We start from the raw sequence: 22,615 nt of genomic DNA on the forward strand, positions 1-22,615 counted from the left end.
TTGCATTATATTCCTGATACTTTTCTCCAAAAGTGACCAAATGTAGTGCATTCTGTAGGAATAACATCTATATCTTACAGAAGATTTAATCAGGGAACGCTAGCTAAACAATATGATGTCAAAGTCCTCGCTCCCATTGTAGCGCTTCCCCAATTATCCTTCTTCCCATGTCCACACCGGGTTCTCAAGAAAAGGTGACAACATCTCTGAATGAGTTACCCAGTGGAACAATTTCAAGCTGAGGGTCTGGTCATTACCTCGTCTGGACCAAAGTTACCATGGTAATATATGTAGGTGCTTTAAAAGAGAACTACCATGCTCATATTAATAGCAAAGCAGGTTTTGTGGGCTAGCGAGGTAAAAAAAAAAAAAGTCCAAAAAATGAAAACACGGTTGTTGTCCTCCTTCGCTTTATTAGCGGTGACAGTGTTGCTTTTTTGGCAATGATAATTTTCTTACACTAAAGACTAAATTCTTCAATAAACCGGAGAACCGGACTTGGCAAAGTATGTTGATAACAACCGTCGCATCATGAGCATAAAGCCTAGTTTTGTTTAGACCAGGGGTCTCAAACTCAATTTACCTGGGGGCCACTGTAGGTAGGGCACTGGGCAAGGCTGGGCTGCATCAAGTTTTCCAAAAAAAACCAAAAAAAAACGCATTTATTTTCTGCACAAAATAAGATGAAAAATAAATAAACAAATCCAGAATAAAGAAAATCAGTCATAAATAAATATAATAATAATAATAAAACGGCAAATAATACAAACTTAAGAAACCACATATAGTTGGTGGGTAGACAAATTATTTTTTTCAGATTAAAATGAACAAAGCATTATTAGAGCCCTGTAGACATGACAAAACACGACTATAGTCACATTTATACTTTTTTTATTTACAACATATTGCGCAACTGCAGGGTCTCGAGACACATGCTAACTCGCAAACTAGAGAGCTAGCGACCTAAACGGTAGCCTTCAAGTTATTTTCTTTAAACTTAAATGGCCAAAAACTTACCACTTCCACACGGATAGGGAGGATAACTATTAACAGTTATTTAACCTTTAACATGAACATTAATGAAACATAATATTTTTTTCTGGGTACATGATACCATACAGCATCCATATCAAAAATTGCGCGGGCCGCACTAACATTAAACTTTCATATCAAGGCGGGGGCCTCAAACTAGTGTCCTGCGGGCCGCGTGTTTGAGACCCCTGGTTTAGACACTTTACCCTCTAAGTGTCATCCACCTGCTTTTTAACACACACACACACTCGTACCCACCACTGCCTTGCTCTTCTTATCGTTGGTCTCATAAACGAGGCCGGTTTTTTAATCAGGGTTAGCCTCTCAACATCAGATTCCATCTTCCCTTCTCTCCTCTGTCTCTCTCTGCACTCAGCAACACCATAATGCCCTGGAAATGTTGGAAAAATTGGACTGCCGCAGGCACAGAATAGATTTGCGCTGACATATTTTATTTACAAACTTTCTCCTCCAGTAATAAAAAAAAAGGATTGACAAACATTGTATAATGGGTAAAGAAATACAAAATAGGATAAATAATACCTTATACTAATAATAAATAATACATTGCAAAAAAAATGCACTAAGCAGTTGAATATTTCAGAAAAAAAGTTCAACTTTGGAACCCCCAGATCCATTTAAGTAAAATTTATTTTACTTTATTCTGCCAAACTGCTTTAAAAAAAAACATCTTGAGTTGTTTTTCCCTAAAGTAAAATAAACAACTCATGTTTGTAAAGCATCTTCTGCAAACAACAAACCGAATATAGTTCCTCTAAGGCTACGGAAGAACATTGTTTGTAAATCCAAATACACCAAGCCAGTGGTGTCCAAATTGCGGCCCCAAGGGCAATTTGTTGCAATTTTTTTCTTGGCATATTCTAAAAATACAATTAAATAAGAAAACATAGAAAAAACAACAGCAAAATGTAGGAAGAAAGAGCTGTAATTTTATGGTGGGAAAATATTAGGACAATAATGTGACAATATTAAGAGAAAATGTATGAAAAAAAGAATGAAAAAGATTTATGAAAAAATATATGAGAAGCTGAAATATTATATAATATATATATATATATATATATATATATATATATATATATATTATTCATATATAATAATATACGAGAAGGGTAAAATAACAATAATAATAATGTAAGTGAGGTGGGGGACAATAATAATAATAATGTGACAATATTAAGAGAAAATGTATGAAAAAAAGAATGAAAAAATTTATGAAAAAATGTATGAGAAGCTGAAATATTATATAATATATATATTATATAATATATATATAATTTATATGTAATAATATACGAGAAGGGTAAAATAATAATAATGTAAATGAGGTGGGGGACAATAATAATGTGACAATATTAAGAGAAAATGTATGAAAAAAGAATGAAAAAAAATATGAAAAAATGTATGAGAAGCTGAAATATTGTATATATATTATATAATATATATAATTTATATATAATAATATACGAGAAGGGTAAAATAACAATAATAATAATGTAAATGAGGTGTATAATAATAATAATGTGACAATATTAAGAGAAAATGTATGAAAAAAAAGAAAAAAATGTACGAGAAGCTGAAATATTTAAAAAAAAACAGCAAAAAAGCATAACATAAGAAGAAAAGGTTAATTCCCACTAATAATATGCTTAGCTGCAGATTATTCTTTAAACATAAAACATGTTTGATTTGGCTAAAAAAAAAAATTAATAGTGGACCCCGTGTACTTTTGATTTTTCAGTATGTGACCCTCAGTGGAAAAAATTCCGAACACTTTTGGAAGCGGTTAAACATATAAAAAAAAAATTTTTTTTTTTCTTGAATGGCTCACTATCAGGAAAAAAAGTGGTGACCTCTCCCCAGATATATTCTCCCTGTCAATCACAGACACGGAGAAAGTGACACTTGTAGTCTTATAGCGGCGTCTGTATGCGTCTATATGCTTCTAACTCTACCATGATCCTTACATGCTGGTTGTGTGATCTCTTTATGACCGACACCGACTTCTCCTCATTCTTAGCAGTACAAATGAACTTCAAAAAGCATCACAAGTAGCAAACAGATGGTAGTAATATAACATCTTTGCTGTTGTGCTGTTTTATGAGATAAAAAAAAAACACAAATGTGTTTCTCTTCAGGGCAATAAGAACGTCAGCTTTTCCACATCTTTCTCATAGACCCCCAAAACTGTAAAAAAAAAAACACCATTTGTTCGAGAAAAAGGCAACGGTACAGCCAATTATTTTCACACCGTCATCAATTATTAGCGCACAATCTCTTGCCTTGCCGTTCTCCGCGCTCCCCGATGTCATCAATATTTGACAGAGCTGTCATTCGTGACGCGTTTTGATGAGGCCAAGTGTTCTTTGTTGCTCTTTGTATGCCCCAAAACTCAACAAAGTTGTTGTGAATCAGAGGGGTGGTTCACTTGTTGTTTCTTTTGTCTTCAGGGAAAGATTTTGTTTGACACGTTTGTTTGTTGCCACGACTACTAGAACAATGTGTTTTAAGTCATAGAAATACTGTTTTGCTTCAAATGGTTAGTTATGTTTTGCTCTTATTGTGGAGCCTTTTATTTAGGCAAACCCATGAGAACCCAGCAGAGAGATGCGGATGCTGAGGTTCTCATTGGGAGTGACCAGGATGGATAGGATCAGGAACGAGTACACCAAAGGGACATTACATGCTAGAGGCCTTGGAGATAAAGTCAGAGAGGCCAGACTGACATGTCCAGAGTAAAGATATTGGGAGTGACCAAGATGGATAGGATCAGAAACGAATACATCAGAGGGACATTACATGTTAGAGGCCTTGGAGATAAAGTCTGAGAGACCAGACTGAGATGTCCAGAGGAGAGATATTGGGAGTGACCAGGATGGATAGGATCAGGAACGAGTACATCAGAGGGACAGTACATGTTAGAGGCTTTGGAGATAAAGTCAGAGAAGCCAGACTGAGATGTCCAGAGGAGAGATATTGGGAGTGACCAGGATGGATAGGATCAGGAACGAGTACACCAAAGGGACATTACATGTTAGAGGCCTTGGAGATAAAGTCAGAGAGGCCAGACTGAGATGTCCAGAGGAGAGATATTGGGAGTGACCAGGATGGATAGGATCAGGAACGAGTACATCAGAGGGACTGTACATGTTAGAGGCTTTGGAGATAAAGTCAGAGAAGCCAGACTGAGATGTCCAGAGGAGAGATATTGGGAGTGACCAGGATGGATAGGATCAGGAACGAGTACACCATAGGGACATTACATGTTAGAGGCCTTGGAGATAAAGTCTGAGAGACCAGACTGAGATGTCCAAAGGAGAGATATTGAGAGTGACCAGGATGGATAGGATCAGGAACGAGTACACCAAAGGGACATTACATGCTAGAGGCCAGGTAGGAGGCGTAGAGGAAGACCAAATAGGAGGTTTATGGATGTAGTGAAGGAGGACAAACTATCTTCCACCATGTAGCAAATACGGTATGCTATCACCGCTGTGCAACAGCTACTAACTATGCTCTACTGTTTAGTCAATAACTGTGCGTGCTGCTTCCAGCCCTTCCCGATCATCGGATTAGGAGCCAAGTTCGGAGTTCCTGGCAGCAGAAAGGTGCGTGGCAGCCTGCACCCGCCTGATCAAGGGCAGTGTGTCAGGCTTGCATAGCGGGGCTGGGAATTGGTTCATCCACCAATTAGTTCAGAGGGCGTTTGGCTTAATTCGGCCAAAGTTGACTGTGTCGCAACTGCAGTGACTCACCACTTTAGTGATGTATCCCTTAGCTTGATTTTTGCTATGTTGGTTGTGTTTACTAAAAGTAAAAGTCCACTCAACGTACGGATACACCGAACCAGTCCATCACCGCTCTAAATATGACAGGCCCACCAGCGACAAACTCAATCATTGTTAGTCTTTTTTACACGCAGGTGGGCGTATCAGACAAATTGAAACTGGAGATGATATTAGGGGGAGAAGTCAAGCGCAGGGAATGAGATATGTGGGATGTATCGGCGCGCACGCAATTATGCCATTGTGGAAGTAATGAGGGGCAGAAAGATGGCGCCTTATCTGAGCGATCGAGCGTGGTCCACCGGTGGCGGGGTGATCTGTCATGGTTAGCCACATAGCTACATGACTGTAACAGCGGGAGAACACCGCCGACAAAAGAGAGTTCAGACTAGGTGGTATGGGTTGATGAAGACTTTTAGGAAGTATTGTCTTTTTATTCATGTAAAGGTCCAATACTATAGTATTTTTAAGTCTGTAGCTTTAATGCTAATTAGCACCTTGCTCACATCCAGTTCATTCATTTTCTACCGCTTATCCTCACGAGGGTCGCAGGGGGTGCTGGAGCCTATCCCAGCTGTTTTCGGGCAAGAGGCGGGGTACTCCATGGACTGGTCGCCAGCCAATCAATCACAGGGCACATATAGACAAACAACCATTCACACTCACATTCATATATCCTTACTGATTGTAGACAAAAACGTCTTTCTATCTGTGATTAATTATGAGTTAACTATGTACAAAATGTGATTAATTTATGATATGAATATTTTAGGCGAATGATAATTTCAGTGAGTGTGAATGGTTGTTTGTCTATATGTGCCCTGTGATTGGCTGGCTGGCCACCAGTCCAGGGTGTACCCCGCCTCTCGCCCCAAGACAGCTGGGATAGACTCCAGCACCCCCACGACCCTTGTGATGATAAGTTTGGAGTCGCCAATTAACCTAGCATGTTTTTGGAATGTGGAATGAGGAAACCGGAGTACCCGGAAAAAAACATGCAAACTCCACACAGAGATGGCCGAGGGTGGAATTGAACCCGAGTCTTGTAGATGTGAGGCCTGCGCGCTAACAGCTCGACTACCGTGCAGCCCTGATATTTTTATATACAAAATAAATATTCATTCATTCATTCATTTCCTACAGCTTTTCCTCACGAGGGTTGCGGGGGGTGCTGGAGCCTATCCCAGCTGTGTTCGGGCAAGAGGCGGGGTACACCCTGGACTGGTGGCCAGCCAATCACAGGGCACATATAGACAAACAACCATTCACACTCACATTCATACCACTTACTGAGTCTTTTGAGCTTGCATAGTAGTTGGTTAATATTCTGCATCATACATTGGTAGTGTATTGTCTGGTTGATTCCACCTGAAAGTGGAATATACCAAATTCCAGATTTATAGGAAGTGATAACATTCGCACCAATCATGGGTTTGGTACATTCCCTACTCGAGGGCTAATACCGTAACAAAGAAGTAACATTTTAAAGTGCATGTAGAGGTAGACACAGCTACTTGATGTTGACCACTAATTATGTATAGTAAAGTACTTTTCTAATTTTAATAATCATTTGGAGTGCATGAGAAAGTGGTAACAAGAAATTATTATTGTGTATTCATTCCGGATCCTATCCATCCTGGTCACTCCCAATATCTCTCCTCTGGACATGTCAGTCTGGCCTCTCTGACTTTATCTCCAAGGCCTCAAGCATGTAATGTCCCTTTGGTGTACTCATTCCTGATCCTATCCATCCTGGTCACTCCCAATATCCCTCCTCTGGCCTCTCTGACTTTATCTCCAAGGCCTCTAGCATGTAATGTCCCTTTGGTGTACTCGTTCCTGATCCTATCCATCCTGGTCACTCCCAATATCTCTCCTCTGGACATGCCAGTCTGGCTTGGGAAATTTTTCCCAATGACCTTTCCGAAAGCAATGGCCGAGGGTGGAATCGAACCCTGGTCCTCATAGCTGTGAGGTCTGCGCGCTAACCACTCTACATGTAGCAAAAAAAAGCGGTGGAGATGATAGATCTTTTTCATATTTGGTCCCCATAAACAGACTGTAGGCTCACATATTACTATTAGAGCATCATTAGAAAGTCAATTTTGCATAATAGACGACCTTTAAAACTTTCATATTTATGAAAAAAAAAAATGATTTGGTATTTATTGTAAAAGTCATTTCAGACAACGAAGAGCGACATAACAGGAATAGCAATGATCATTCAGAATTTTGCCAAAGCATACCCCATTACATGACTATGCTAATTCCTCTTAAGTGGAGCAAATACATTGGAAACGGGGACTGAACTGTCCTCCAGTCACATGACTTGGCTCCCACAGTCTTTGGAGCTCATTTAAATCTTTTATAAGTGCTTTTCCATTTAAATGATTTATCGACAGGGCAATTAAACAAAGGAGGAAAAGAAAACAAATATTTCCCCCTTCTGGCAATTTGACGCTTTACTGCATAATCATTGAGCATAGACGATGTGTAATATGCTGCAATATTTATGCTCTCACTCGATGCAATTGTCCTTGTCATTTAGTTCTATCTGCATCTGGTTTGATTTCTACTTATTTTTCTCATCACAGTTTAATTCCCTTTGACTTTGTTCACTTTTTTTTTTTTTTTTTTTGTAAACACTCTTTTTAGTGCTGTGTGCTGAAGTAAATTTTCACACCCATTTTTATTTTCTCTATTTTTATTTTCCAGCCACATTTCGCTCGATTGTGTCTTTTTGTGATCGAGCAATAACAGACTGATTACATTCTGAGGGGCGAAATAAGTCTTCGGAGGGAAAAATGCAAGAAAATCTCACCGATTGCTGAAATTATTCGGCTGCACTTGAAGGTAACACGAGTGCAACAAGTATCTGCTCTGTTGACACAACGATGCTGTGTTGCCAATTTGTATTCCACCTCTTAAAGCGCTGTTGAAAACATTCCAATTATAGCTGGAGTGCATGTGGAAAAGGCGGTGCGGCATAATAGGAAGTCGAAAGGGATGTTAATGGCGAAGAGTGGCATTAAAAGGAAACCTGAGAAATGCGATAAATACGACAATTTGATGGGTTTTTTTTTCTTCTGTTTAGCTAAACACGGCACCTCAAAACACCACTTTTACTTTTAATCTTGCTTTAAAGGAGTTACATATGGGCATTTTGCATAAAACTCCTCTTTGGTCTTCTTCTACGCCTCCTACCTGGCAACCTCCTTCTACTATATATTCATATATTCTCCTCTGGACATGTCAGTCTGGCTTCTCTGACTTCATCTCCAAGGCCTCTAGCATGTAATGTCCCTTTGGGGTACTCGTTCCTGATCCTATCCATCCTGGTCACTCCCAATATCTCTCCTCTGGACATCTCAGTCTGGCTTCTCTGACTTTATCTCCAAGGCCTCTAACATGTAATGTCCCTTTGGTGTACTCGTTCCTGATCCTATCCATCCTGGTCACTCCCAATATCTCTCCTCTGGACATGTCAGTCTGGCCTCTCTGACTTTATCTCCAAGGCCTCTAACATGTAATATCCCTCTGATGTACTCGTTTCTCATCCTATCTATCCTGGTCACTCTCAATATCTCTTTTCTGGACATCTCAGTCTTTATCTCCAAGGCCTCTAGCATGTAATGTCCCTTTCGTGTACTCGTTCCTGATCCTATCTATCCTGGTCACTCCCAATATCGCTCCTCTGGACATTTCAGTCTGGCCTCTCTGACTTTATCTCCAAGGCCTCAAGCATGTAATGTCCCTTTGGTGTACTCGTTCCTGATCCTATCCATCCTGGTCACTCCCAATATCTCTCCTCTGGCCTCTCTGACTTTATCTCTAAGGCCTCTAACATGTAATGTCCCTTTTGTGTACTAGTTCCTGATCCTATCCATCCTGGTCACTCCCAATATCTCTCCTTTGGACATGTCAGTCCGGCTTCTCTGACTTTATCTCCAAGGCCTCTAGCATGTAATGTCCCTTTGGTGTACTCGTTCCTGATCCTATCCATCTTGGTCACTCCCAATGAGAACCTCAGAATCCTCATGTCTGTTACCTCCAGTTCTGATTCCTGTCTAACTCATTGTAATCTACTCATTTAATTTCCACTACACTACACTACACTAGGAACATTCAAAAACGATTATTAGTAAATATTTGCCGCCTTCCTCGGTCAAAATTGCAAACAATGTAATTTCATTTCTCTGTCAGTCATTAAAATACACAGTAAATATTAATTATTAGAGTACATATTATTTCATTACAATGCAGTCACTGTTAGTTACAAATTCTCCCAGTTTTTGAATGTTTAATGTGAGCAGCGATTTGTTGTACTTTATTTAATGGTCCTTGAATGCACCATGTACTGTTTTCTTCCACGCACAAATGGACTATTTTGCTTCTTTCACTTCATATGTGCTCCCAAATGCCGATGCTATGTGGGACTGCACGGTCACGATTGGGCTTCACCCCCTCCTGACAGCTCTTAGTTTTTTTCTCTTAGCCTTAGTTCCTGCTTTCATGCTTTTATTTTGTAGTTTTTCCTGTGTTGGTCGGTCCTGTGTTTCGTCACTTTTACACCATCTTCTACGCGCACCTGTTTCTGATTTGATTGTTGTATTTGGTTCAGCCGGGTGCGTCTGCGTTTTGTTGGTGCATTGTTTGTTCTTTGTTCTATGCTACGTGTTGTATGCCAGTGCTGCATTCGCCTGTTTTTCGAAAATAAAAGCTAAGCTTTTACCTGCACCATTCGCTTCATCTCTGCATCCTGGGGTCGCACCGCAACACCGACATGTCGAACCGTGACATGCACAGAGGTAAGATTTGATGACCTTTAGTGTTAATTGGGGCTGCACGGCGGTGGAGTGGTTAGCACGCGTGGATTTTCTCCAGGTATTCCGGTTTCCTCCCATATTACAAAAACATGCTAGGTTAATTAGCGACTCCAAATTGTCCATAGGTATGAATGTGAGTGTGAATGGTTGTTTGTCTATATGTGCCCTGTGATTGGCTGGCTGGCCACCAGTCCAGGGTGTGCTCCGCCTCTCGCCTGAAGACAGCTGGGATAGGCTCCAGCACCCCCGTGACCCTCGTGAGGATAAGCGGTAGAAAATGAATGAATGGTTTAAAAACGGGCTGCACGGCGATCGAGTGGTTAGCGCACAGGCCTCACAGCTTGGAGACCCGAGTTCGATTCCACTCTCGGCCATCTCTGTGTGGAGTTTTCATGTTCTCCCTGTGCATGCGTGGGTTTTCTCCGGGTACTCCGGTTTCCTCCCATATTCCAAAAACATGCTAGGTTAATTAGCGACTCCAAATTGTCCATAGGTATGAATGTGAGTGTGAATGGTTGTTTGTCTATATGTGCCCTGTGATTGGCTGGCTGGCCACCAGTCCAGGGTGTACTCCGCCTCTCGCCCAAAGACAGCTGGGATAGGCTCCAGCACCCTCCGCGACCCTCATGAGGATAAGCGGTAGAAAATGAATGAATGAATAGTCCACCAAATCTCTGAAAGTCCACCAAATGGGATGATGCTAGGACTTTGAAGCTAATCGCACATCAAAACAAATTCATAGTTTATGCAAATTACATTGTTACATTCATTAGATTCCACAACATACTGTAAATTCCGGCTCCATCAAACTCTTTCAGCAGCATATGTCATCATGATGAATGTTCTCCATGGGTCAGAGAGCACAAGCTGGTGGAACCAGAAGAAAAATCAATGTGCTCGAATAAAAACCCAACAGATGTTTTTTTACACAATGTTACACAATTACAGGAAATTGTGACTTTGTGCTTACGTGTCTCTCTTCTTCCGTCTCCACACAGCTGGGCGCTCGGAGGTGTACGGTGGTGAAGATGGCCGGAATGCGTTTCATGGGGTTGCCGTCACGGAGCAGGGTCAAACGGCCTGGAGAAACTGGAATAGGGGTCCTTTATCTGCTAGTCCTATTGCTGATATCAACTTGCTTGGGCCAAGACACTGATGGTAAATATGGAAGCTCTCCTCTTCTGTGTCCACTGTGTTATCTCCTTAAAACACTGTTGGACCAGTGTTTCTACAGGGCTGTCATGTATGTGTGGTGTTGGGTTGCTGGTGAGCTGGGGAAGTCCATGACGTCATTGTTTAATTTCCATAATTGGCCAAATTTAGGCAAAACTCTGGATAGAGTGAAGATCTTAAAAATATTAAATCACCGTATGAATGGAATGCGGCGGCACTGCGGTCGAGTGGTTAGCGCACAGACCTCACAGCTAGGAGACGACGGTTCAATTCCACCCTCGGCCATCTCTGTGTAGAGTTTGCATGTTCTCCCTGTGAATGTGTTGGTTTTCTCCGGGTACTCCGGTTTCCTCCCACATTCCATGTGATAATATATGCACGGTGGAGAAGTGGTTGATGAGCACGCCACACAGCTAGGAGACCCAGGTTCGATTCCACACCCTGTGGAGTTTACATTCCTAAAACATGCTAGGTTAATTAGCGACTCCAAATTGTCCATAGGTATGAATGTGAGTATGAATGGTTGTTTGTCTATATGTGCCCTGTGATTGGCTGGCTGGCCACCAGTCCAGGGTGTACCCCGCCTCTCGCCCAAAAGACATCTAGGATAGGCTCCAGCACCCACCGCGACCCTCATGAGGTTAAGCGGTAGAAAATGAATGAATGAATGAGTTCTCCTAGCATGGTAGCCGTTAGAATGCTAGCATTTTAGCTAATTAACTCATGTCTAAAGGCAAATACACACATGGCATGATGTAGGGATGTTACAGGACAACCTTGGCACTTTCTAACCTTGAGGGTCTCTTGCTCGGTGCGAGCATGATGACTGTTAGCATGTTAGCGTTTTAGCTAATTTACTCATGTCTAAAGGCAAATACATGGAATGATGTGGGGACACTATCGGACTGCCTGGACACTTTTGGTACTTGAGGCTGTCTTGCTAGGTGCTAGCATGATGACTGTTAGCATGTTAGCATTTTAGCTAATTTACTCATGTCTAAAGGCAAACAGACACATGGCAAGATGTGGGGACACTGTGAGACCGCATCAACCTTTTCGGCACTTGAGGCTTTCTTGCTAGGTGCTAGCACGGTAGCCGTTGGCACACCGGGCCCGAGGTCCACAGCACAGGTGGCAAGCCTTTGTCATATTCTGACTGCTGGTCAGAGGTTGGGTACGCTACTTCGGGTACAGTGTTCAGTAGTTAAATACTGTACATGAAGACAAAAAAAAAAAAAAGTCCATGCTCCGACTTCACAGAAACAGGAAGGAGAATCTCAGCACCACTTGATGTTCAGCTCCATTTGTCAGAATATGAACATTACAGTTTAAAGTGCAGTCCTTGAGATTTATCTGCCTGGCATTTAGCCGACACGAATGAGCAAATATTCCGCAAAGGCCACGTAAATGAGAGCATCAAGTATGTGTGTGTGTGTGTGGGGGGGGGGTGTTTTTATATAAATCCCATGCGGTATCTTTTGATGGCTCGAAAAAAAAAATGACTCGTGCAAAGCAATTCGTGTGAATGTACATTGCAACCAAAATAGCAATTTTAATGAGGCTGTTTTTTTTTCTTTTTTTTTTTCCGATTGACAGGCGACATTTCCCTCAGTCCCAACCACCACCATCACGAGAGAGAGACTTTAATGAGCAGCAGTCCCGGGATGATTTTGTCTGTTTGGAACCCCCACGTGACGAGCCCATGTACTACTGCACTTTTAATTAGCCAAAGAAACTATATTTACTCACTTTTTTTTTTTTTTGGTGACACGAGTACTGGTGCATTTTTAATGATTCCGGCGTGCGAGAACACAACGTGTCAACTTTGAGCTACGGAATTCACTCTGAACCAATTTACTCCCGTTTGCTTTCTCTCCCAGGAAATTTTGCATAACCAAAAAAAAATACTAAAACACTATTTATTGCCGTATTGCTTAGCTCGTGTTAGAAGCTGATACAAAGTGAGAGAATAAGCGTCAACAGAGATTGGGTGAGGAGTTCTGCAAACCCCTCCCGAGTTTCTACACTTTCCTCTGATTAGGAATTCATGTGAAGTTTGCGGTGTGTAGGCGGCGTCTTTCCAGCAGCTTTAATTGAATATGACTCATCTGCCAGGGTGAACAAGACGCAACAGGAGGCATGACTTGACGACAGAATTTTTGTCAAGCATGTCGAGTGTCACTACCGTGTGTTTTAGATGTGTGAACGCGCTTAGATTTAATTGCAATCAGTCGCATATGGCACTTCCGACAACATTTGATGTATCCGCAAAAAGAAATACCAGTGGTAAAATATGGTGGTGGTAGTGCAGGGGTCTCAAACTCAATTTACCTGGGGGTAAAAAAAAATAATAATAATTTGCCGGGCCGCATCAGGTTTTCAAAAAAAAATAAAAAACGCATTTATTAAAAATTGGAAAAAAAAAAAAATCAATGCTTTTGCTTCTCTATACCCTACACTTTTTCAGTACTTTGGTTCCGGTTTTCCACACCAAAATATCTGATAAAACATTCCACTGTTCTCAAATATCTTAATTTTTATTTTTTTGGTATCAAGGTGGGGGCCTCAAACTTGCGGCCCGCGGGCCAAATGTGGCCGTATATTCTGGACTATAAGTCACACTTAAGTATAAGTCGCACAAGGCCAAAAATGCATCATTAGGTAGAAAAAAACATACATAAGTCCCACTGGAGTATAAGTCGCACAAGGTCAAAAATGCATAATTAGGTAGAAAAAACATACATAAGTTGCACAAGGCCAAAAATGCATAATTAGGTAGAAAAAAACATACATAAGTTGCACAAGGCCAAAAATGCATAATTAGGTAGAAAAAAAAACATACATAAGTCGCACTGGAGTATAAGTTGCACAAGGCCAAAAATGCATAATCAGGTAGAAAAAAAACATACATAAGTCGCACTGGAGTATAAGTCGCACAAGGCCAAAAATGCATAATTAGGTAGAAAAATACATACATAAGTCACACTGGAGTATAAGTTGCACAAGGCCAAGAATGCATAACCAGGTAGAAAAAAACATACATAAGTCGCACAAGGCCAAAATTGCATAATTAGGTAGAAAAAAAACATACATAAGTCGCACTGGAGTATAAGTTGCACAAGGCCAAAAATGCATAATCAGGTAGAAAAAAACCATACATAAGTCGCACTGGAGTATAAGTCGCACAAGGCCAAAAATGCATAATTAGGTAGAAAAATACATACATAAGTCACACTGGAGTATAAGTTGCACAAGGCCAAGAATGCATAACCAGGTAGAAAAAAACATACATAAGTCGCACAAGGCCAAAATTGCATAATTAGGTAGAAAAAAAACATACACAAGTCGCACTGGAGTATAAGTCGCACAAGGCCAAAAATGCATAATCAGGTAGAAAAAAACATACATAAGTCAATAAATCAATCAGTAATAAATAAATAAATATAATAATAATAAAACGGCAAATAATAAAAAAAACACATATAGTTGGTGGGTAGACCAACTATATTCAGATTAAAATGAACAAAGCATTATTAGAGCCCTGTAGACATGACAAAACACGACTATAGTCACATTTATACTCTTTTTATTTACAACATATTGCGCTACTGCAGGGTCTCGAGACACATGCTAATTCCCAAACTCGAGAGCTAGCGACCTAAACGGTAGCCTTCAAGTTATTTCCTTTAAACTTAAATAGCCAAAAACTTACCACTTCCACACGGATAGGGAGGATAACTATTAACAGTTATTTAACATGAACATTAATCAAACGTAATAATTTTTTCTGGGTACATGATACCATACAGCATCCATATCAAACTTGCGCGGGCCGCACTAACATTAAACTTTCATATCAAGGCGGGGGCCTCAAAGTAGTATCCTGCGGGCCACATTTGGCCCGCGTGCTTTGCAGTCTCGCGTTTGCAAGATAACAAACTATGATAGTCATCGGTTCTTCCGCCGCAACCTTCCCACCAAGGCAGATGGCGTGGGATGTTTGCAATCACGGGAGACTTGACAATTGACTTTGGAGCTCAAAGACTCACAACACTTGAATTGGACTCGCAATCAGCATCTGTGGTTTTTTTTTTTTTTTGGAAAAGCATCTTTTAACCATTGTTTGTCCCCGCGTCGCTTGCATTTTTTGGCTCAGTCGCTGCTGTCACCGGCTGTCAATTAGTGCGAGGATGAGGCCTCTGCGTGAGTCAACTGTGTGCCAACATTACCTCGTGTCAATCTGGATTGTCTGGTTGTGTGTTTGTGTGCGCTCGCTCGCTAGCTAGCACAAGATTAACTGAATTCTTCCCATTTGACATCGCAAGCTCGCCATTGCACTTGTTGCTATGCAAAATACCGAGGATTTATACTCGACACGATTTTTTTTCAGTAGTCAATTAATCAGACTAATTAATCGAAATGTTAGTTAAGCTCTAGATACGCCAAATCAATAGGTTTGCTTGTTTTCTCTAAAACACAAAGATAATAGTGTCATGGATAACAAAGGGAATTTGAAATCACAGGATATTTACAAGCACATTTTAAAATCAAGTTTGATTCCTCGCGGGTTTTTTCCGGGTACTCCGGTTTCCTCCCACATTCCAAAAACATGCTAGGTTAATTGCCGACTTAATTGTTCATAGGTATGAATGTGAGTGTGAATGGTTGTTTGTCTATATGTGCCCTGTGATTGGCTGGCCACCAGTCCAGGGTAGACCCCGCCCCTCTTGTATTATTCTTATTGATGTTATTCATTCATTCATTCATTTTCTACCGAGGGTCGCGGGGGTGCTGGAGCCTATCCCAGTTGTCTTGGGGTAAGAGGCGGGGTGCAATCACTGGACACATATAGAAAAACAACTATTCACATTCACTGAAATTATTATTCGCCTAAAATATTTAATCACATTTTGTACATAGTTAACTCATAATTAATCACAGATAGAAATACTTTTTTTCTACAATCAGTAAGGATGTATGAATGTGAGTGTGAATGGTTGTTTGTCTATATGTGCCCTGTGATTGGCTGGCTGGCCACCAGTCCAGGGTGTACCCCGCCTCTTGCCCGAAGACAGCTGGGATAGGCTCCAGCACCACATGACCCTCGTGAGGATAAGCGGTAGAAAATGAATGAATGAATAATTGAACGTGACAAAGGGGCTGCACGGCGGACAAGTGGTTAGCACGCAGGCCTCACAGCTAGGAGACCCAAGTTCGATTCCACCCTCAGCCATCTCTGTGTGGAGTTTGCATGTTCCCCCCGTGTATGCGTGTTTTTTTTTTTCGGGTACTCCGGTTTCCTAAAAACATCAGGGCTGCACGTTGGTCGAGTGGTTAGCGCGCAGGCCTCACAGCTATGAGATCCGGGTTCAATTCTACTCTCTGCCATCTCTGTGTGGAGTTTGCATGTTTTGCTAACATGCTAGGTTAATTAGCGACTCCAAATTGTCCATAGGTATGAATGTGAGTGTGAATGGTTGTTTGTCTATATGTGCCCTGTGATTGGCTGGCTGGCCACCAGTCCAGGGTGTACCCCGCCTCTTGCCTGAAGACAGCTGGGATAATATCAGTTGCTAATACAATCTGCTGCTACAAAAACATACCAGAACAAAGTAGTTTTATTAGATATACGGGGGCAAAAAAAAATATCAGGAGGTTCCCTACAGCCGCAGCTGTTAAGGCCAAAGTTTTTTTTTTTAGGTCACATGTGTATTCTTGTCTTCAGGACAAGTGTCTGATTGGGTGCCACTGTCAGCTGTGCTCAGCTCTACACGAGCTCGGAGCAGGGATGACACTCTGAGAGAAAGTCCATCTAATGGATAAGCCAGCTCGGTGACAAAAGTGGTGACCCCTCAAGCATTGAGTCAGTGTCTGTGTGTGACTTTGCAAGTTCACTTCGTGCGTGTTTGTGTATGGTAGCGCTCAGGTCGGCAATCCTTTTTTCTCCAGAGATACATCAATCTAACCACAAGGTCACACTATCTCTCCGACCGACCATCCTTTCCCTTTTGGGGTCCTTTCTCCCACTCGGACCGTCTTCCTTTAATTTTTTTTTTTTTTTCCGACGTTTGCTTCACTGTTACCCTCCAATTGTCTCGACCCCCCCCCCCCCATCCTTTCATCTCCGTGCTCCATGGTTGAATGGATTGAGATGGGGAAAGGATGAACGGACGGATAGATGAAGGAAGAGGTGATGGATGGTGGTAGGCTGGGTTGACTCGAGAGGAATTGGACCCTGGGGAGGAATATACGTAGGTGTACCTGCTGATGGAGGCTTAAAAAGGACACGGCATGAGAATTTTTAGAGGGGATAAAATGTAAAAAAAAAGGCACCTATAGTATCTGATGACCATTTATTCTACTACAGTACATAAACAATGAATGGCGTCATTAAATATATATATATTTTAATGTAGGATGAAACATGTCTTAATGGTAATGGGTTTATTTGTTTTGGACTAGTTATATTAGCATGTCTGAAAAGGGGAACAGACAGAAGCCAATCTTATTTAATCTTAATTCTCCATATTTTAGCAATTACTGATATTTTCATTGTTTCCTGTGTTTAACGCTTAGATGCATAAGTGGGTCAAAAATGATCCGGTAAGGTTGTTTTCTTGAAATATTTTTGTAATGATTTTTTTTTTATAATTTCATATTCCAGGTATTCCTCAAAAAACACGTTTTTGATAACACGCCATTCATGGTTTTAACTTACTTTTTATATATTTTAAGAAATTTTTTGTTTTTGTGTTACTACCCCAACTTTCCATGACTCGGTCAGGTTGTTTTCTTGAAATATCTTCGTAATGAAAATTTTTTATCATTTCATATTCCAGGTATTCCTCAAAAAACATGTTTTTGATATCATGCCATTCAGGTTTTTAACTTAACTTTTATACATTTTAAGACATTTTTGTTTTTGTGTTACTAACCCAACCTTCCATAAGTGGGTCAAAAATTACCCGGTCAGGTTGTTTTCTTGAAATATCTTTGTAATGAAAATTTGTAATGTTTTTAACTTACCTTTTATATATTTTAAGAAATTTTAGTTTTTTTGTTACTACCCCAACCTTCCATAAGTGGGTCAAAAATGACCCGGTCAGGTTGTTTTATTGAAATATTTTTGTAATGATTTTTTTTTTATAATTTCATATTCCAGGTATTCCTCAAAAAACACGTTTTTGATAACACGCCATTCATGGTTTTAACTTACTTTTTATATATTTTAAGAAATTTTTTGTTTTTGTGTTACTACCCCAACTTTCCATGACTCGGTCAGGTTGTTTTCTTGAAATATCTTCGTAATGAAAATTTTTTATCATTTCATATTCCAGGTATTCCTCAAAAAACATGTTTTTGATATCATGCCATTCAGGTTTTTAACTTAACTTTTATACATTTTAAGACATTTTTGTTTTTGTGTTACTACCCCAACCTTCCATAAGTGGGTCAAAAATTACCCGGTCAGGTTGTTTTCTTGAAATATCTTTGTAATGAAAATTTGTAATGTTTTTAACTTACCTTTTATATATTTTAAGAAATTTTAGTTTTTTTGTTACTACCCCAACCTTCCATAAGTGGGTCAAAAATGACCCGGTCAGGTTGTTTTATTGAAATATCTTCGTAATGATAATTTTTGATCATTTCATATTCCAGGTATTCCTAAAAAAAAACATGTTTTTGATATCATGTCGTTCATGTTTTTAACATACCTTTTATATATTTTAAGAAATTTTAGTTTTTGTGTTACTACCCCAACCTTCCATAAGTGGGTCAAAAATGACCCGGTCAGGTTGTTTTCTTGAAATATCTTTGTAATGAATTTTTTTTTTCATTTCATATTCCAGGTATTCCTCAAAAACATGTTTTTGATAACACGCCATTCATGTTTTTAACTTACCTTTTATACATTTTAAGAAATTTCAGTTTTTGAGTGACTACCCCAACCTTCCATAAGTGGGTCAAAAATGACCCGGTCAGGTTTTTTTCTTGAAATATCTTCGTAATAAATTTTTTTCATCATTTCATATTCCAGGTATTCCTCAAAAAACATGTTTTTGATATCACGCCATTCACATTTTTAACTTAACTTTCATACATTTTAAGAAATTTTTGTTTTTGTGTTACTAACCCAACCTTCCATAAGTGGGTCACAAATGACCCGGTCTGGTTGTTTTCTTGAAATATCTTCATAATGAAATTTTTTTATGTTTTTAACTTACCTTTTATATATTTTAAGAAATTTTAGTTTTTGTGTTACTGCCCCAACCTTCCATAAGTGGGTCAAAAATGATCCGGTCAGGTTGTTTTCTTGAAATATCTTGGTAATGAAATTTTTTAAATCTTTTCATATTCCAGGTATTCCTCAAAAACCAAGTTTTTGATATCATGCCATTCACTTTTTTAACTTAACTTTTATATATTTTAAGAAATTTTAGTTTTTGTGTTACTACCCCAACCTTCCATGACCCGGTCAGGTTGTTTTCTTGAAATATGTTCGTAATGAAAATTTTTATCATTTCATATTCCAGGTATTCCTAAAAAAAACATGTTTTTGATATCATGCCATTCACATTTTTAACTTAACTTTTATAAATTTTAAGAAATTTTTGTTTTTGTGTTACTACCCCAACCTTCCATAAGTGGGTCAAAAATGACCTGCATGCATTTTCTATGGAATCCAATAGGAACCTTTGATTCTTGACTCCTAAATATTATACTAAATATCATACAACCAAAATGGCAAAATTGGTATAAAAACGCATTGATTCTAAGGGTTAAATAATGATACAATAATAATGATAATAATAATAATAAGCTATGTTGAGAGTATGCGTATACAACAGTTTCCCAGTGGCATCAATGCATCTCAATCATGCTTTTATGTATTATTCAGTCGCATTTTAATGATTCCCCTGCATGACTTATTTGTTTGTTTTGCGTCTAATTCCAATTTTGGTTTGTCCCGACTCATAAAGTTGTCTCATTGTTGCCAATTCCATTTTGTTATTTGTACCGTATGTTTGATTTTGTGTTTGTATCACTATTTTGTATTCACTGGAGTCCACCAAAGGAAACAATGATATACTAATAATAATCACATCTAATTAATTTAAATTGGGCCCATACTGAATCCAGCCCAGTCTGATGCTCACATCAGCCAACACTAGTCAATTATTTCAGTGGAAACTATCCAGTTTGCTGGCCCAGATGCCCACAGTATCCGACCCTGTCATTTCTGGAGGGGGGGGGGGGGGGGGGGTCTCCTGAGGTAGAACATTCATCATGTGATGCCATCTGTCTCTGCACGAGAGAAACCATAGATGACTGTAAATTACTGTTGCGCCCTCGATGTTTTGTGTTCAAAATGCTTTGGAAGACATACTAGCATACGTGTGGACAATTAGTCAGATGTTTTTTTTTTGTGATGGCGGCCATGTGTTTCAATACATATTGCTCAAATGTTATATGGTAATGGTTTAATTTCATTTGAACATGCATCAGATTACACTTGAATGCATCACATAATCAGTTCATAGTTCCACATGTCCAAAAGGAGTAGGAAGAAGCAAAGCTTATTAAATCCTACCCCTCCATCTGGTACTTTTACAATCAGTAACTGTTACATTTGTTCACTTCCTGCTTTCTAATATAATTTAAGGTTTTTTTAAATTAAATTAAATTAAGAAAGCAGGAAGTGAACAAATTACTAACAATTACTGATTGTAAAAGTTAAAATTACATTACATTAAATTACATTACATTAAATTAGATTAAATGACATTAAATTAAATGACATTAAATTAAATGACATTAAATTAAATTACGTTAAATTAAATTAAATTACATTAAATTAAATTTTTTCTCACGTACCTAAGTATGAGGTGATATGACCATCCAATGACAATGAGTACCATAGTAAGTGTCAATATAGTGATATATACATATGTATAGCACATCATGACTGGTTCAATTTACAATCGGTAACTGTTACATTTGTTCACTTCCTGCTTTCCTTAGATAATTTAATTGGTTTTTAATTTAACTGTTTTTTAATTTAATTCTTTTTAATTTAATTTATTTTAATTTTTTTTATTAAATTTTTGTCACGTACCGAAGTACGAGGTGACTTATCTTTACTAAAAGTTGTTAGTATTAAGTCATTACCAAAGTACTCAGGCTCGATGGTTCAATTTACAATCAGTAACTGTTACATTTGTTCACTTCCTGCTTTCCTAATATAGTTTAATAATTTGTTTGTTTGTTTTTTATTATTTTTTTTATTTAAAATTTTAAATGTTTTTGAATGTTTTTAATTTTTTTAATTTTTAGTCGCGTACCGAAGTACGAGGTGATATGAGCATCCAATGACATAATGGGTACCATAGTAAGTGTCAATATAGTGATATATATATAGCACATCATGACTGGTTCAAGACTCTTCATCCTTGTATTTAGCAAACATCAACTGCTTGTATTGTTTCTTGAATTGGCTCATCGTTGTGCATTGTTTGAGGGTCTTACTCAATCCATTCCATAGTTTGATTCCACATACTGAAATGCTATGGCTTTTTAACGTAGTCCTGTTAGTGTTTCAAATGTACTTCTTAGTATTGGATGACATTTTTAGCTAATTGTTTATTTTTAGCCTTATGCATTATTTTAGCTGTTTGAAGATGAACTATATCAGCAAGTTGAAGTATTTGTGATTTTAGAAATAAGGAGTTAGTATGTTCTCTGTAGGCGGCATTATGAATTATCCTTACTGGCCTTTTTTTGCAGTACATTTAGCGAGTGAAGATTGCTTTTATAGTTATTACCCACATATTTCCACACAATAAGTAAGATATGGTAGAACCAGAGAGCAATAAAGAGTGTGGAGTGATTTCTAATTGAGAACAAATACTGAAATATTTCTGGCCATGTACTTGGCTCCTTAGTTAATATATGTACGCAAAGAGCTGTGTGAGAAATTTCAAGTCAGTGAATAACAGCACCACCATGCGTTGTGTTAGCCAGAAAACAGCACAAACCAAACAGGAGTGCATGTTTTGACAAATGTTCACCCCTTTTTTTATGTGCAGCGCTCCAAGAATAAAAGTGCCCTCAAACAAATACAAATATTTACAATTAGTACCTCCGTGGCTAGTCCAACCCGGCGTGACATTATATTACCGCAGTAAAACATCTCTCCAAGAGGATTTTTATGTTCATGAGGCAGGTAATGAGGTATCTTAACTCACATTTTCATTGCTGTACACCTTCAATATGTCTCGGTGTATAAAAAGAAAAGCAAAGCACAGAGCAAACGTTCTCTCGGGCAAAAAGCCTACAAAATTAATTTGTCCATTTGGTGCTGATACGGAGCGAGGCGATGCTTTTGCTCAGTAGCGACTCGTTATATTGCTTATTGACTTGCAAAGTCACATCGGCTTGTTTTTAAAAGTCAAAGGTTTCACCTGAGTGACATGATGTAGCCTTCTAAAAAGATCAGTAACACAACCATGAGGTAGTATTTCATTTAAATGGACTAACGTGGCTCAATATATTGTATGTAAACACAACACTACATAATCAGTGTAGTACATATGTTGGTTTTTAGGTCACGGTTTGTGTTCAATTCTGTTTCATCATATTTATAACTAATTTATTACACTCTTTATTGCTCTCTGGTTCTACCATATCTTACTTATTGTGTGGAAATATGGGCTAATAAATATAAAAGCAATCTTCACTCGCTAAATGTACTGCAAAAAAGGTCAGTAAGGATAATTC

At 38.9% G+C, this 22,615-nt stretch overlaps 1 protein-coding gene across 1 annotated transcript in view; it reads left to right on the forward strand.

Annotated features, from left to right (window-relative positions):
• Positions 1–22,615, forward strand: part of LOC131109833 (protocadherin-15-like) — a 192,350-nt gene that overhangs the window by 15,470 nt on the left and 154,265 nt on the right. The window contains exon 5 of the mRNA XM_058062221.1: positions 10,663–10,822. Within this exon, the coding sequence (XP_057918204.1) occupies positions 10,693–10,822 (130 nt within the window). The 5' untranslated portion in view covers positions 10,663–10,692. The remainder of the gene's footprint in view (positions 1–10,662; positions 10,823–22,615) is intronic.

The sequence above is a fragment of the Doryrhamphus excisus genome, chromosome 22 (genome assembly GCF_030265055.1).
Source record: "Doryrhamphus excisus isolate RoL2022-K1 chromosome 22, RoL_Dexc_1.0, whole genome shotgun sequence".
In the NCBI taxonomy this organism is placed as follows: domain Eukaryota; kingdom Metazoa; phylum Chordata; class Actinopteri; order Syngnathiformes; family Syngnathidae; genus Doryrhamphus; species Doryrhamphus excisus.